The sequence below is a fragment of the Pongo abelii genome, chromosome 6 (assembly GCF_028885655.2).
Source record: "Pongo abelii isolate AG06213 chromosome 6, NHGRI_mPonAbe1-v2.0_pri, whole genome shotgun sequence".
Classification (NCBI taxonomy): domain Eukaryota; kingdom Metazoa; phylum Chordata; class Mammalia; order Primates; family Hominidae; genus Pongo; species Pongo abelii.
In genome coordinates this window covers 148,608,860-148,623,028 of record NC_071991.2, presented here as the reverse complement: position 1 = coordinate 148,623,028, position 14,169 = coordinate 148,608,860, and the positions used below count along the sequence as shown (strand labels likewise).

At 45.6% G+C, this 14,169-nt stretch overlaps 1 protein-coding gene across 1 annotated transcript in view; it reads left to right on the top strand.

Annotated features, from left to right (window-relative positions):
- The window catches only part of GBX1 (gastrulation brain homeobox 1), a 21,704-nt gene extending 7,535 nt beyond the window's left edge, over positions 1-14,169 (top strand). Inside the window, exon 2 of the mRNA XM_024250356.3 lies at positions 10,938-14,169. Within this exon, the coding sequence (XP_024106124.1) occupies positions 10,938-11,491 (554 nt within the window). The 3' untranslated portion in view covers positions 11,492-14,169. The remainder of the gene's footprint in view (positions 1-10,937) is intronic.

The window sequence follows — 14,169 nt, the reverse complement described above, 5'->3', positions numbered from 1 at the left end:
TTTAGTAATGAATTGTTTCTTTTAAAAAAGAAAGGCATCCTGAGCAAAGGGCCTGGGGAAACTATACTTTTCAGTGGTGGTGTAGTCATGGAGGAGGAGGTAGCAAGGTAAGATGCATGCGTCTTGAGGTGAGATCAGGGCTGGTCTTTACCATGGAAAAGGCTTGTCTTCTGGGATTGGGGAGGGCATACCTGAGCTATGACTGTGTATAGCTGTCACATTAAATGAAAGAGAGAAACATTTGATAAAGACGGTAGATTTTGTATAGGCCAAACAGATTGGGGATCAGTTGGGACCAACTTTAACTGGTGAGGAAGGAAGCAGTGGAAAAGAAGAGAAGTTGTGTTGTAAAATTGGTTCCTGGCCTTCTATATTGTTTCTGTATCTGGAACAATATTTATGATAGGCTGACATTAGAATTCAGTCTCATCCTAGTATGGTGGCTCATACCTGTAATCTCAGCTCTTTCGGAGGCCGAGGTGGATCACTTGAGTCCTTGAGTTTGAGATCAGCCTGGTATAACATAGTGAGACCTTGTCTCTACCAAAAGAAATTTGCCAGGTATGGTGGTGTGTATCTCTAGTCCCAGCTACTCGGAAGGCTGAGGTAGGAGGATTGCTGGAAACTGAGAGGTTGAGGCTTGAGGCTGCAGTGAGATGTGATTGCACTACTGCACTCCAGCCTGCACAACAGAGCAAGACCTTGTCTCAAAAAACAACAACAAAAATTCAGTCTCTGCCTGGGTGCAGTGGCTCATGGCTGTAATCCCAGCACTTTGGGAGGCTGAGGCTAGGAGTTCGAGACCAGCCTGGGCAACATGGCAAAATCCCGTCTCTACAAAAAATACAGAAAATTAGCTAGCAGTGGTGGCACACACCTGTGGTCCCAGCTACACAGGAGGCTGAGGTAAGAGGATCCCTTGAGCCTGGGAGGTGGAGGCTGCACTGAGCCAAGATCATGCCACTACACTCCAGCCTGGGTAACGGAGTGAGACCCTGTCTTAAAAAAAAAAAAAAATTCAGACTCTTTTTTTACATTAAATGTTAACAAAGAGATGAGGTGTAGTGCAAAGGAGCAAGCATGGGCTTTGGTCAGGAAAGCTGGGTACAGATGTTGGTGGCGCACTTTCTTTGTGATCTATAGGAAGTACTCACCTCTACAGTCTGTTTCCTCACCAGCAAAGTAAGGACAGTAATATTTACCTCACAGGGTTAAGGATTAAATGCACAGATATTTGTGCAGCATCCTGAAAATAATAGGTGCTCAAGAATTTATCCTTATTGTCCTTGCCTTGGAAATACGTGAGGCGCTTTCCTGGGAATTAAGTTGGGAAAGATCTTGTTACTAGGAATGGTGTAGGATAGGTGACACTCTATGTATTGAAAAGGACAAATATTTCTGGGGGTGATGATAGAGTAGTTCTGTGTTCTGAGAACTGATTATTCGAGGACTGCCAGGAAAGAACATTGTACTGAATCTAATAGGGGTAGATTTCACATGTATCTTTGGCTCTTTCTCCCTCTTTTCGGTTTCTCTGTCTCACATTTTGGTGTCCTCTGTAAATCTCAAGCCTGCTGAAAACTCCTTTACTGTACCTCACTAGGGCCTGATCTCCCTTTCTCTCCTTTAAAAACAAAAACAAAAAAAACTCTTCTTGTTTCTTTATCAAAAAATTTCTATTCCCTCATATGTTTCATTTCAATTTGATGTTAAAATCAAAGCCACTGGATTAAACTAATTCAAACTCAGGTGGATTGAGATTTTTAAAAGTCCAAATGAATTTCAAACTGGTGGAATCTTATGTGGTATTACTATGAATAATTTTAGGTAATATGGAAACATTAGCATGGATGGGAGAGTTGTGGGAGTGAGATGGAGAGGCTTCCTTTCCCTAGAGTCATGTGACCATTGTCTCTTCTGGTTACAGCATTGTATTTAGTCAGAACTCTTTGGGTTGGTAGTGATAGTGGCTCAGCTCTCAGCTAAAATGGGGATTTATTGCTTCCTCTAACTGCAAAATACCTGAGTGGATTCAGAAATGTAAGTAGTGTTGTGAGGTCTTTCTTTTTCTCTCCCAACCTGGCTCCTCTCTCTGTCTTCACCTCATTCTCTCCTTAAGACAGCTTTCTTCATTTAGCTAGAGGTAAGAGAAGGCACAAGCACATGCAGTTCTAAATTTTTATCATCCCAGGTTAGGACTTGAGTGGATTCTAGTGTATATAAAACCCTGGGATGACTGATTCACTAGCTTGAGTCATGGCTCCAGGGAGATAGCGTATTACAATTGGTCAGAACCAAGTCACATGCCCACCTTTAGTCAGGAAGGTAGAGAAATGCTGTTGACAGTCCCACCAAGTAGTGGGTAGTGTAGCGGGGAAGCAGTACCTGAAGGAAGCGGGTACTGCTACTGAGCAAAAGGGGGAAGGTATGCTGGGCAGACAAAAACAACCCAAAACAGATGTCTGCCTCAACCAGAAAGAAGGAAAAGAATGGGCCTTCAGCTCCCCTTCAGTATTAGGAAGAAATACTAAAAGGAAATCCTTTGTTTCCCCACTGGCTAGTTAAATAGTGATAAAGAGATCCTGGCAGTGAAGGTCTGAAGAGAGTTCTGTAATGAGGAAGGCAGAGAGAGATGAAGATAGTACAAAAATTTCCATCCCTCAACGAGGCTTTCTGTTTTCTCTGATGCCTATACGAGAAAGAGCTCTATGAGGAATGAGGGAGAAAGTTATAAACTAGAAGCTAGAGAACATTGGGTGTTTTTGTTTGTTTGTTTGTTTTTGAGACAGAATCTCACTCTGTTGCCCGGGTTGGAGTGCAGTGGTGCGATCTTGGCTCCCCGCAACCTCTGCCTCCCGGGTTCAAGTGATTCTCCTGCCTCAGCCTCCCAAGTAGCTGGGACTACAGGCATGTGCCACCATGCCCAGCTAATTTTTGTATTTTTAGTAGAGACAGGGTTTCACTATGTTGGCCAGGCTGGTTGGTCTTAAATTCCTGACCTCGTGATGTGCCCGCCTCAGCCTCCCAAAGTGCTGGGATTACAGGTGTTATTATTTTCAAAGTTAGAAAATACACTTTTTTTTTTTTTTTTTTTTTTGAGACAGAGTCTCACTCTGTTGCCCAGGCTGGAGTGCAGTGGTGCGACATCTGCTCACTGCAACCTCTGACTCCTGGGTTCAAGCGATTCTCCTGCCTCAGCCTCCTGAGTAGCTGAGATTACAGGCGCGCACCGCCATGCCTGGCTAATTTTTGTAGTTTTAGTAGAAACAGGGTTTTACCATGTTGGCAAGGCTGGTCTCAAACTCCTGACCTCAAGTGATCCGCCCGCCTCAGCCTCCCAAAGTGCTAGGATTACAGGCATGAGCCACCGTGCCCAGCCAAAAATACATTTTTAAATAAAAGAAGCACTGACTGGTAAGATTACATCATACAAACCAATAAGGACAAAAGAACGGGAGAAAGATTTGATGGGAATTTTGTCTCAGGAATGACAGGAAAAGTAGCTTGTTAAAGGACAGGTGAAGTTTGGTGATTGAAACCTATCTGATAACAATTTTAAGAATCTTCTCTGAGAATGTTAAGGGAAGATATTAACGATTAGGCTAGGATTCTGTGGTAGTAAGTGAAAGGGATGAGATCTTTTTCTTTCTCTCTCTCTCTCTCTTTTTGTTTTGTTTTTGAGACAGGGTCTCACTCTGTCGCCCAGGCTGGAGTGCAGTGGTGTGATCTCAGCTTACTGCAACCTCTGCTCCCAGGTTCAAGTGATTCTCCTACCTCAGCCTCCCGAGTAGTTGGGATTACAGGTGTGAACCAATGTGCCCAGCTAATTTTTTTGTATTTTTAGTAGAGATGGGGTTTCACCATGTTGGCCAGGCTGGTCTCCAACTCCTGGCCTCAAGTGATCTGCCCGCCTTGGCTTCCCAAAGTGCTAGGATTACAGGTGTGAGCCACTGAGTCTAACCAAAAGGAGTGAGATCTAAACTTGGATTTGATAAGAAGGTTATTTATCTAATGAGACAGCTGGGGAGAGGGCTTTTACAAGTGGGAGAGGAGGAGAAAATAGTTTACTGGAAAGAATGAAAACAGCATTAACTGCAGCTTTAGGAGAGCTGACACCCTGTCCCTCTCTGATTCTAGACCTGACACTCTGTCCCTCTCTGCGTGACTTAGGAAATATTTAATCTGTCTGAAACTCCATTTTTTCACCAGAAAATAAGGTTACTACCTCTCCTATTACTACTAATAATAGATCTGCTCTACGTCAGTCAACTGCTTGAAGATAAGATAGTAAATGTGGAAAATGTTTTGAAAAGTTAAAGATCATACAAGGGTGCTCTTGGAAATGGCAATGTTAGTATGCCCTGAAAGGAGGTCTGAGCTTAAAATGGTGGGAAATTGCCCTGAACTTGTCATGAAGCTGGGAGGGGTTCTGGATGACAGTGATGTAAAGAAAATTTTTTTGACTTGGAGTAAAGAATGCTAAAGAGTCATAGGAAGAGTGCAGAGAGAGAGAGAGAAAATGAAAATGAATGTTTCCAATTATACCTAAAATTATAGGCAGGAGTAGGAGCATAATGGAAGCATGAAATTCATGAGAATGAGTGAAAAATAAACTGAGAGTGAGCTGGCTGTTTTAAACAATGGGAGAAAGTACTGTTTTTGAAAAGAACAGAGAAATAATTCTGTATTGGGCATGATGAAATGAGGATTTAGAAGTGGGAGTGATGGCAAATATGTCTCTTTTTTAAGGAATGACCTGTGTTTCTTCCCACCTTTTGACCCCACCCAAACTGGAACTGGATTCAGGGAGATGAGTAGTTGGCCTGCAAAAATCAGGAAGAGATTCATTGTCCTAAGATGGGCCGGCCAGGAGAGAGCCTAACCTTTCCTAAGAGTGGTTGGGGCAAGTGTTAGGATAGTTGTTTTTGAAGTAGAGAGAAGATAAGTCAGAACTGAGGGGCTTCTCTTCTATGAATACTAAAGATAATTGATTTCCTATGGCGATAACAGCAGGAGCTGCAGTAATGGGGTGAATGAGGGACGGCGCAGGGGCTAGATGAATTCCTGTAGCTAGGAGCATAAAGTTGTCCTCCACTCCCTCTGGCTTCTCCTCCTCCTCCTCCTCGGTGCCTCTAGCGCAGGCCTCCCTGCCTAGATGGAGTGAGTCTAGGGCATTGTGTTCTTTCTGCTGGAGAACACCTACCATGGATTCTTTGGCCCTTGATATCTTCCCTAGCCTGAACTGACCCATTACCGAGATGGGCCTTCTTTCTGACTCTGGAGCTGCTCCCCTTCCTCTTGGAAGGAAGGCCCCATGCAAGCACGTCTCCTGGAGCATGAGTGCTGTTCTCTAGAATGAGATTAATGCCCTTGACATGAACTCTACAAGTAATCAAGTTTCAAACCTTGTGATTTCTAGTTCTTAGGATAATAGCATCCACCAGAATTCACATGAACTCTGTTTCCTAATGACCAGTCTGTCTTACCATCACTTCCCCTGACCAGAGGCCAAACTGTTTTCACAGACTAGACTCAACCATAGGGAACAAGCTGGAAACTCAATATACTCTTCTTATTACCAATAATATCATTCTCATACACAAAGGGCAGAACCTTTCTGTCTGTTTGACCTACCTACCTAGCACAACAAAATAGTTTACAATTTAAAAATTTTCATTTTGCTGAAGTATTCTCATCAGAATCATTATTTCATTATTTTCCATAGGAAATTTTTTTCATGCAAACCAACAACTTGCAATTTTCCATGTAACATTTTTAATTCTTATTTATTTATTGTTTTTTGTTCATACCAACCAATTATACTGTCTGCAATTGGAAATTTACTTTTTTCCTCTTTTTTTTTTTTTTTTTTTTTGAGACAAGAGACTCTGTCACCCAGGCTGGAGTACAGTGGCGCAATCTCTGCTCACTGCAACCCTGCCTCAGCCTCAAAAGTAGCTGGAATCACAGGCGCACGCCAACACTCCCGGCTAATTTTTGTATTTTTAGTAGAGACAGGGTTTCACCATGTTGGCCAGGCTGGTGGTGAACTCCTGACCTCAGGTGATCCACCCACCTCAGCCTCCCAAAGTGCTGGGATTACAGGCATGAACCACCATGCCCAGCCAGAAATTTACTTTTATGAACATTGTATCTACCAAGTCCAGTTATTCTAAATCAAATTTTGCAAATAGAAATTTTATCAACAAGATTTGCTTCTTGCCAGGCGTGATGGCTCACACCTGTAATCCCAGCACTTTGGGAAGCCGAGGTGGGAGGTTTGCTTGAGTCCAGAAGTTTGAGACCAGCCTGGGCAACATAGTAGGACCCCAACTCTGCAAAAAAGTAAAAAAAAATAAAAACAAAAAAGTTAGCCAGCCATGATGGTGTGCGCCTGTGGCCCAGCTACTCAGGAGGCTGAGGCAGGAGGATCACTTGAGACCAGGAGTTCAAGGCTGCGGTGAGCTATGATTACTCTACTGCATTCCAGTCTGGGTGACAGAGCAAGCGCCTGTCTCAGAAAAAAGAAAAAAAAAAAAAAAGATTTGCTTCTTTCAATTTTTAGTCAATAGCAAATTTTTATGTGCAATTTGTATTTTTTACTATTAATATTCATTATAAATTGGATAAAAGGAAATATTTTTATTTCTTAGCTAGTTCCTGAGAAAATAGTTAGCTGTTTTGAAATTTCCACATTGTAAAGGATCGCACTACTGTTTTGCGCATTCTCTTTCTCTGCCTGTGTCTTTGTCTACTGCAATCTACAGTGCTCCTTCTCTTGGGGCAGCAGAGAGCAAATGGCAGGGCCAAAATGTTTTGCTTTGCTTCAAATGTATCAGTATTCTGGGGGGAAAGGTAGATGAGGTGTTTCTTAAAAAGTACCTTTTGCTTTCTTTCCCCTGATTTTTCCCATATTTTCTCTCTCCCTTCTCTAGACTTTTCAGCCCTTTTATTTTATCTGACTCATCACTTAATTGTTCTGCTATTTCTCTACCCCACTTCTTTCCTTCCCCAGCCTTCTTTCCACCTGCCTTGGCCTTTCCTTCTCTCTCTCACTCCTTGTCGGTCTTACTCATTGTCCCGGACTCTCCTCTGAGGCATGTGGCTGTATTTTCTCCTCTCATTGCTTTCTTCTATTGTCCCACCCCATTTCATTTCAAGAGTTGCTTATCAGAGTCTTCAATGTCATGATTATAAAGGCTCAGAGAGAAACTCTTGCCCCTGCCGCTCAGCATCCCACTGGGATCAAGTAACCAAGAGAGGTTGTGAACCTGTGCTCCTTGTATGGCTTTAAAAGCAGCACTGAGGGTGGCCGGCTCATGTGGGCTTCATTTTATGGATCTGTCTGAAGACAGAGGGATGGATGATACGATCTCAGGAGGGCCCTGCCAGATCGGGAAGCTGGGAGCCTCATCTCAATCATCATCAATTTAGATTTATTGGACACCCCCTGGGTGCTTGGAGTTGTACTAACTGATTTTATCTTTCAAGCCTCGAAGTCTAGTTTCTGCCTTTTTAGCACTGTTTAACATATTGTAATATTGGGCTGAGTTTGTACAAACTTTTGTTATTCTTTTTGTTATTATTTACTACAAACTATGTTTTAAAAAATTAAAATAGAGGATTTACTAATGGTATTAGGATTGTCCTTAATTTCTTTAAGCATCCGATAGATTTTTAAGATCCTATAGATTCCTACTGCATATGAATTCCTCTCCAGCTAATGTGAGATCTGAGGGCATTCTGAAAAGTGGGAAGGATAACATTCATAGGCAGATGTCTTATGCACTGGAGCTGGGTGGGGTGGGGTTGTGGGGAATATCATTGGAGGGGCTTAGGAAAGGACAGGGAGGGAAAGAAAGGAGACAGGGAGCACATGCATGAGCATTTGGAAATCGTTTCTTTTATTTAGTCAACAGATGCTTATTGAGTGTCTACTCTGTGCGGGTCATTTTCAAGACACTGAAGATATTGCAGTGAATGAGAAATATTCAGAATACCTACCTTCACGAAGCTATAGTCTATTAGGAAGAGACAGCCAGTAAAATAAATGAATAAAATTGGTAAAATGGACCAAAGTAACAAATAAATCAGAGAAAGGAGATAGAGAGTATCAGAGGGTTTAAATTTTAAAAGGATGACCAGGGGAGGTGTCATTGATAAAGACCTGAAAGAGGTAGGTAATAAGCTAGTGCAAAGATCTAGGTGAAGAGTAGTGTATTCCAGACAGAAAGAGGAATCATGGGCCAGGTGGAGTGTGGAGGACAGAAGCTGGGAAACCAGTTAGAAGATGACAGTGAACCAGGTCAGAGACAATTGTGATGTGGACTAGTTGGAAGCAGGAGATAGGGAGAAAGGATTGGGCTCTGGGGGTATTTTAAAGGCAGCAGCACTAGCAGGGCTTGCAGATGGACTGGATGTGGGTTGTGAGAGAGAGGAGTGAAAAGATGGCATTGAGGTTAGGTTTGAACACACAGAGGATGTAGTTGCCATTAACTGAGATGGGGATGATGTGGATAAAGATGAGAAAGAGCTGGTTTGGGGGAATGATCTGATTGGAGTTCAATTTGGGGCATGTTAAGTTTGAGTTCTGTGGAAGTGGAAAATAATGGGAGAAGAGACCTTAATGAAATGAAGGAGGAAACCAAGGGTGTGAATCTTAGAGAAAACAACATAGATTTGGCTAGGGATGAGATAGAGGGGAAAGAACAGCTGATGGGAGATATTATGAGGGGCGAATTAGCTACAGACAGGATACAGTACTTACCCAGATGGGTCTTGACGCTGGGCGCCGGTGAAGCCTGAGCAAACTAGTAAAGAAGAACAAAAGCCATTGGCTGGTGAAAAGCAACGTACAGGAGTGGCATGGGAAGACTGGGGGAGCCCAAACTGGGGCATGCCGCATGGGCTTTGAGAAGGTTAGAAGAAACAGGAAGCACTCCAGAAAGAAAAGGAGAGGGATGAAAACACCTTCGAGGTATGAAGTTGATTGGGATGTAGATGGGTGATGTGGAAAAAGGGTGAGAGTTCTGGCCACTAAGGAAAATGTCAGCTGGGCACAGTGGCTCACACCTGTAATCCTAGCACTTTGGGAGGCCAGGGCTAGAGGATTGTATGAACCCAGAAGTTCAAGACCAGCCTGGGCAACATAGTGAGATCCTGTCTCTACAAAAAAATAAACAGAATTAACCAGGCATGGTGTGTGCCTGTGGTCGCAGCTACTTGGGAGGCTGAGGGTGGAGGATCCCTTGAGCCTGGAAGGTCAAGGCTGCAGTGGGTCAAGATTGTGCACTATACTCTAGCCTTGCTGACAGAGTGAGAGTCTCACTCTGTCTCAAAAGAAAGAAAGATAGGAAAGATAGGAAAAGAAAATGTCAGTGTGGCTGTTGAGGAAAAAGACCAGGTGTAGACTGCACCTGTGAGAGGGAAGGGAACTTGGCAGGGGGTGGGGTGGGGTGTGCTGAAGGAGAACACCAGGAAGCTCTGACTGCCAGGAGATGTTCTATCTGTGAACACACACACCCTCTTTGTCTAATAAAGCCTTTCCCCGTGCCCTGAATTTAGTTTACTTGGAGTTGTATTCTCAATCTCTGAGTCTGCTTATCTCAGGCATATCTGATATGTGGCCGATACAGGGAGATGCATTCCTACATGTAGGTATGCAGGCCTCCTGCCTTTGCACAGTGGACACTTCTGGAAAGGAGCTGACTATTCAGCTTACAGATTATCCATTTTCTCTTCTTCTCCTGCCTATTGATTGTCTTTTGACTTGTTTCACTGCTTTTTGGTCCTTTGAGTAGAAAACGGAGTTTGTAAAACTCACTGAAAACATGTGTAATGCATTATTTGCAGTTCTGATATAAACATCATTGGATACAAAGATTAAAACCAATGGTTGAGTTAAGTTTTAGAATTGTGTGGATTAAAATGTTTATATGCTTGTGATTACAAATAATCAGTATTCTACTGAATCAAAATTTCTTTTTTACCCTTTCCTTCTCTTCATTTATCCCTGTTGCACTTTTCCCTCTTCCTCCTCCTCCTCCCATAGTCCTTCCAGTCCTCCCAGCTGACATCAAGCTTAGGGGCCTCAGGATTCTGAACTTGAGCAGAAAACAGCTGTTTGTGCTGCTCAGGCATCCTTGGCTGGGGAAAGGGGAACGTGAGAAAGAGATGGTTTCATTTTAAGGTCAAGGGTAAGGATTGAAAGGGGATCAGGAGGCCTAAGTAACTGGGAGAAAAAATCTGGCCACACTCAAGGTGCTACATGGCTGGGAGCCATGGAAATGAGGTTCGGGGACTGCAGATCTAGGGAAGAGGGAGAGGAGGAGACAGAACAGAGGCCATGAGACAGCTCTCGTCAGCTGGGCCAGATGAGGACTCCTAGGAGAAGAGCAAAGGCTGAGCCCTCCTCTCCCCAGCTGTCCTGCCAAGGTCAGTTCTTCTGCATTGCTTCACTCCTCCCCACAGTGGCTCCAGAAGGATCCCAAGCCGGGTCCCATACTGCTTCATTCTGGCACCTGAGGCTGCAAGGCCTGGCTCTGGAGGGGTGGTATATCACTGCGATGCTGGGCCTTTGGTCTCTAGGTTCTGAGAGAGCTGGGGAGGTGGTGGGTGAGAATGAGATGGGGGTGGTGGGGAAGTTGAGGGGTCATTGTCCACACACTTATTGCCTCCCACACTTTTCCGTAGTGAAATCTGTGCTGGTTAATACCTTTCTTCCCATTTCTTTGTCTTCCCTAAACCTCTTCCCATTCCATATCCTGGACGTACCATCCTTCTGCCTCCTGTCCCTCCCATCTCCTCCTCTCCATGGCTTTCTTTTTTCCTGCTCTTGTCTCCCAACCCCCCATTTCTGGCCATGGTTCCATGGGCCTCCTCCAACTCTCTTTTCCTTGCTTCTCCCTCCCCATCCATTGGCTTCTTGCTCCTCACAGCAGAGGGGAAGGTGTACAGCTCAGATGAGGAGAAGCTGGAGGCATCAGCAGGAGACCCAGCAGGCAGCGAACAGGAGGAAGAGGGCTCAGGCGGTGACAGCGAGGACGACGGTTTCCTGGACAGTTCTGCAGGGGGCCCAGGGGCTCTTCTGGGACCTAAACCGAAGCTAAAGGGAAGCCTGGGGACTGGAGCTGAGGAGGGGGCACCGGTGACAGCAGGGGTCACAGCTCCTGGGGGGAAAAGCCGACGGCGCCGCACAGCATTTACCAGTGAGCAGCTTTTGGAATTGGAGAAGGAATTTCATTGCAAGAAATACCTGAGCTTGACAGAGCGCTCTCAGATCGCCCACGCCCTCAAGCTCAGTGAGGTGCAGGTCAAGATCTGGTTTCAGAATCGACGGGCCAAGTGGAAGCGCATCAAAGCTGGCAATGTGAGCAGCCGTTCTGGGGAGCCCGTAAGAAACCCCAAGATTGTTGTCCCCATACCTGTGCACGTCAACAGGTTTGCTGTGCGGAGCCAGCACCAACAAATGGAGCAGGGGGCCCGGCCCTGAATGGGCGCCCAAGAACTTAGGAAAGTGAGGGATCTGTATCTGAGCCTGCTCTGAGACTGTCAGGGTTCTGTGGACCAGAGGGGCTGCAACTGTGATTCTGCCTTGAGAGGGGCTAGTTGGCAATTAACCTAGCCCTGGGTGTGCTCTTCCCAGACTCCTCCCAGAACCCGAGATGTGAGCACTTGGCCCTGAGCCTGTTCCAGAGACCTTCAAGACTAGGGGCTTCAAGGTTAAAGGGGCTGGGGTTCTATTGCTGAGGAGCTGTTGGGACTGAGGTGGATTCCTGGGGAGGGGGTGGGTTCTAAGATGCCTAAGGCCTGAAGGTTCTGTGGCAAATGCCCCGGAACAGCTTCTGATGGGTGGAGGGATCAGGCGATACTTAGCCAAGTAGATCGCAGCTCCTTATTTATTTGTGTAAATGTGTATATATGGAGCTATCTGTCTCTGTCCGTCTGTCTGCACCCCTGAGAGGGATTGGGAAAGTTGTTTCCTCAATCCTCAGCCAGAGTTCGTCTGTCCTACTGCTTTGGGGTAGGCCCCATCTTGCCTCTCTTTACAAAGAAATGAAATGCAACCGTCACTGGCCTCTGTAGAAATTCTTCAGCACTCCCCCATCTCCCCCACCCCACGTTAACTACCTCTACCCCCATGCTTTTCCACTAGGGCTGCTCACCGCTCGCTCTTGCCTCCATACCTCGTGCTCCTAACGTGCCATCTCTTCCCGCTTCCCATTAAACAGGCAAGCTTCTCCAGCTGTTTTCTCCTCCTTGGATGAGCTGGCAGACTTTGGGAGAGATGCATTTCACTTCCTGTTGCATTTAGGTGGGGTATGTCCAAGCCATCTAACAGGTGGAGGTCACTAATGACTGGGGCACTCATGTCACCTGTGAGCTCATGAATAAATTGTTTTCTATGCAGAAGACACGGCAGCTTAGTCTGTCTCTGCCACTCTTTGATATTCCAGATGCAAGGGCCTAGGGGGGAAAGACCCACTTCCAGTTTTCTGTTCTTACAGCATTAACTGTCATCTCTTCTTCTCCCCGTTGCACCATTTTTGAAGCTTGGGATACCCCTACCTCTTCTGTTACAGAATAAGATTGGTTGAGGGGGGCCACGGCTAAGTGGATGGGACAGGAATGAATTTGTGTGATAGACATAGCAGAGGCTTGGGGATTGGAACAGCATTAGTGGACAAAGTGAACACAGGGAGCAGGGCTCACAGATCCATCTGCAGACAGCAGGCAAAGGGCACAGAAACCAGTGGAAGTTGGTATCATGGTAACTGGGCTTCCTGGGAAGAAATATGACCTGTGTTGATTTGGGAGGGGAGATACAGTAGAGAGCAGAGCCATCGAGAAGAAAAATGGGCTGTGAATGAGGCAAAGAAATTCAGGAATTGAAGGTATTAATGTCAGGAAGAGGAGGGAAGTACAGCTCAAATACCTGGCCTCCTTACTTTCCTTAGAGGGAAAGCTTCTGGCTATTCCTGATTCCTGGAATGGAAGACTTATCAACGTCTCATCGCCCTGACATGTGCTGGACACTTCTTATGGCGAGACCAAGACAGCTCTCCTTGACAGCTCATTTCTCCCAGCTGGTTTGGGCAACCAAACAAAGCAATCTGGAGCCATGACTGGTCATTAACAATGGTACCACAGTTCTCCAGCTAGGACACACAGAGCTAGGGCAGATCTTCTCTATTTTTTGGCTAATTTCAGCAGGGCTTGAGAATTAGGCTAAAAATATGTAGTCCAGACCAGCCCCATTCCCAGCCTGGTCTAGATCAAGGCTAAGTCTCCTTAGATTCAGCCTTCACAGGGAACCTATGGGGTTAGAACCTTTTTGTTTTTTTGAGATGGAGTCTCGCTCTGTTGCCCAGTCTGGAGTGCAGTGGTGTGATCTCGGCTCACTGCAAGCTCCACCTCCTGGGCTCACGCCATTCTTCTGCCTCAGCCTCCTGAGTAGCTGGGACTACAGGCGCCTGCCACCACACCCGGCTAATTTTTTTTTTTTTTTTTTTGTATTTTTAGTAGAGATGGGGTTTCACCATGTTAGCCAGGATGGTCTTGATCTCCTGACTTCGTGATCCGCCCACCTCGGCTTCCCAAAGTGCTGGGATTACAGGCATGAGCCACCTCACCTGGCTGCGGTTAGATCTTTTTAGGAGATAAGCCAGGCAGAGGTTGAGGATCACAGGAGCCATTGTCATTCTGGCAGGGCTGGAGCAGAGTTTCTGTGGCCATGTGTCCCCTGTGGTGGCAGGCAAGAGAGCACCTGGGCAGGAAGGCCACAGATGAGAAGCAGCTCAAACCAAGGCCCTGACCTGCAGGGGTTTTCTGGCTCTACCTATGAAGCCTCCTAACCTGTTCAAAGCAGTATTCAACCAGCCAAAGCAGCTTGTTTTCCATAGGGAATCTGGAGGTGACTATTGCTAATATTTGGAGCCCAGGAGCCTATTCCTACACATACCCATGGCCTTGTCTCTATTTTGCCCTATCTACATGTAAGGTTTGTATCAGCCTTGCAAAAGGGGCTGTGGGCTGAGAAAATAAAGCCTGGCTTCCTCTCTAAAGAGTGTTACTTGCCTACCTGCACAACACACCAGCCCACCACACCCAACATATGCTCATGGTGCTTTAGAAAGGGCCTATGTCAGGTCTGTGGGAAATTTTTTTCCC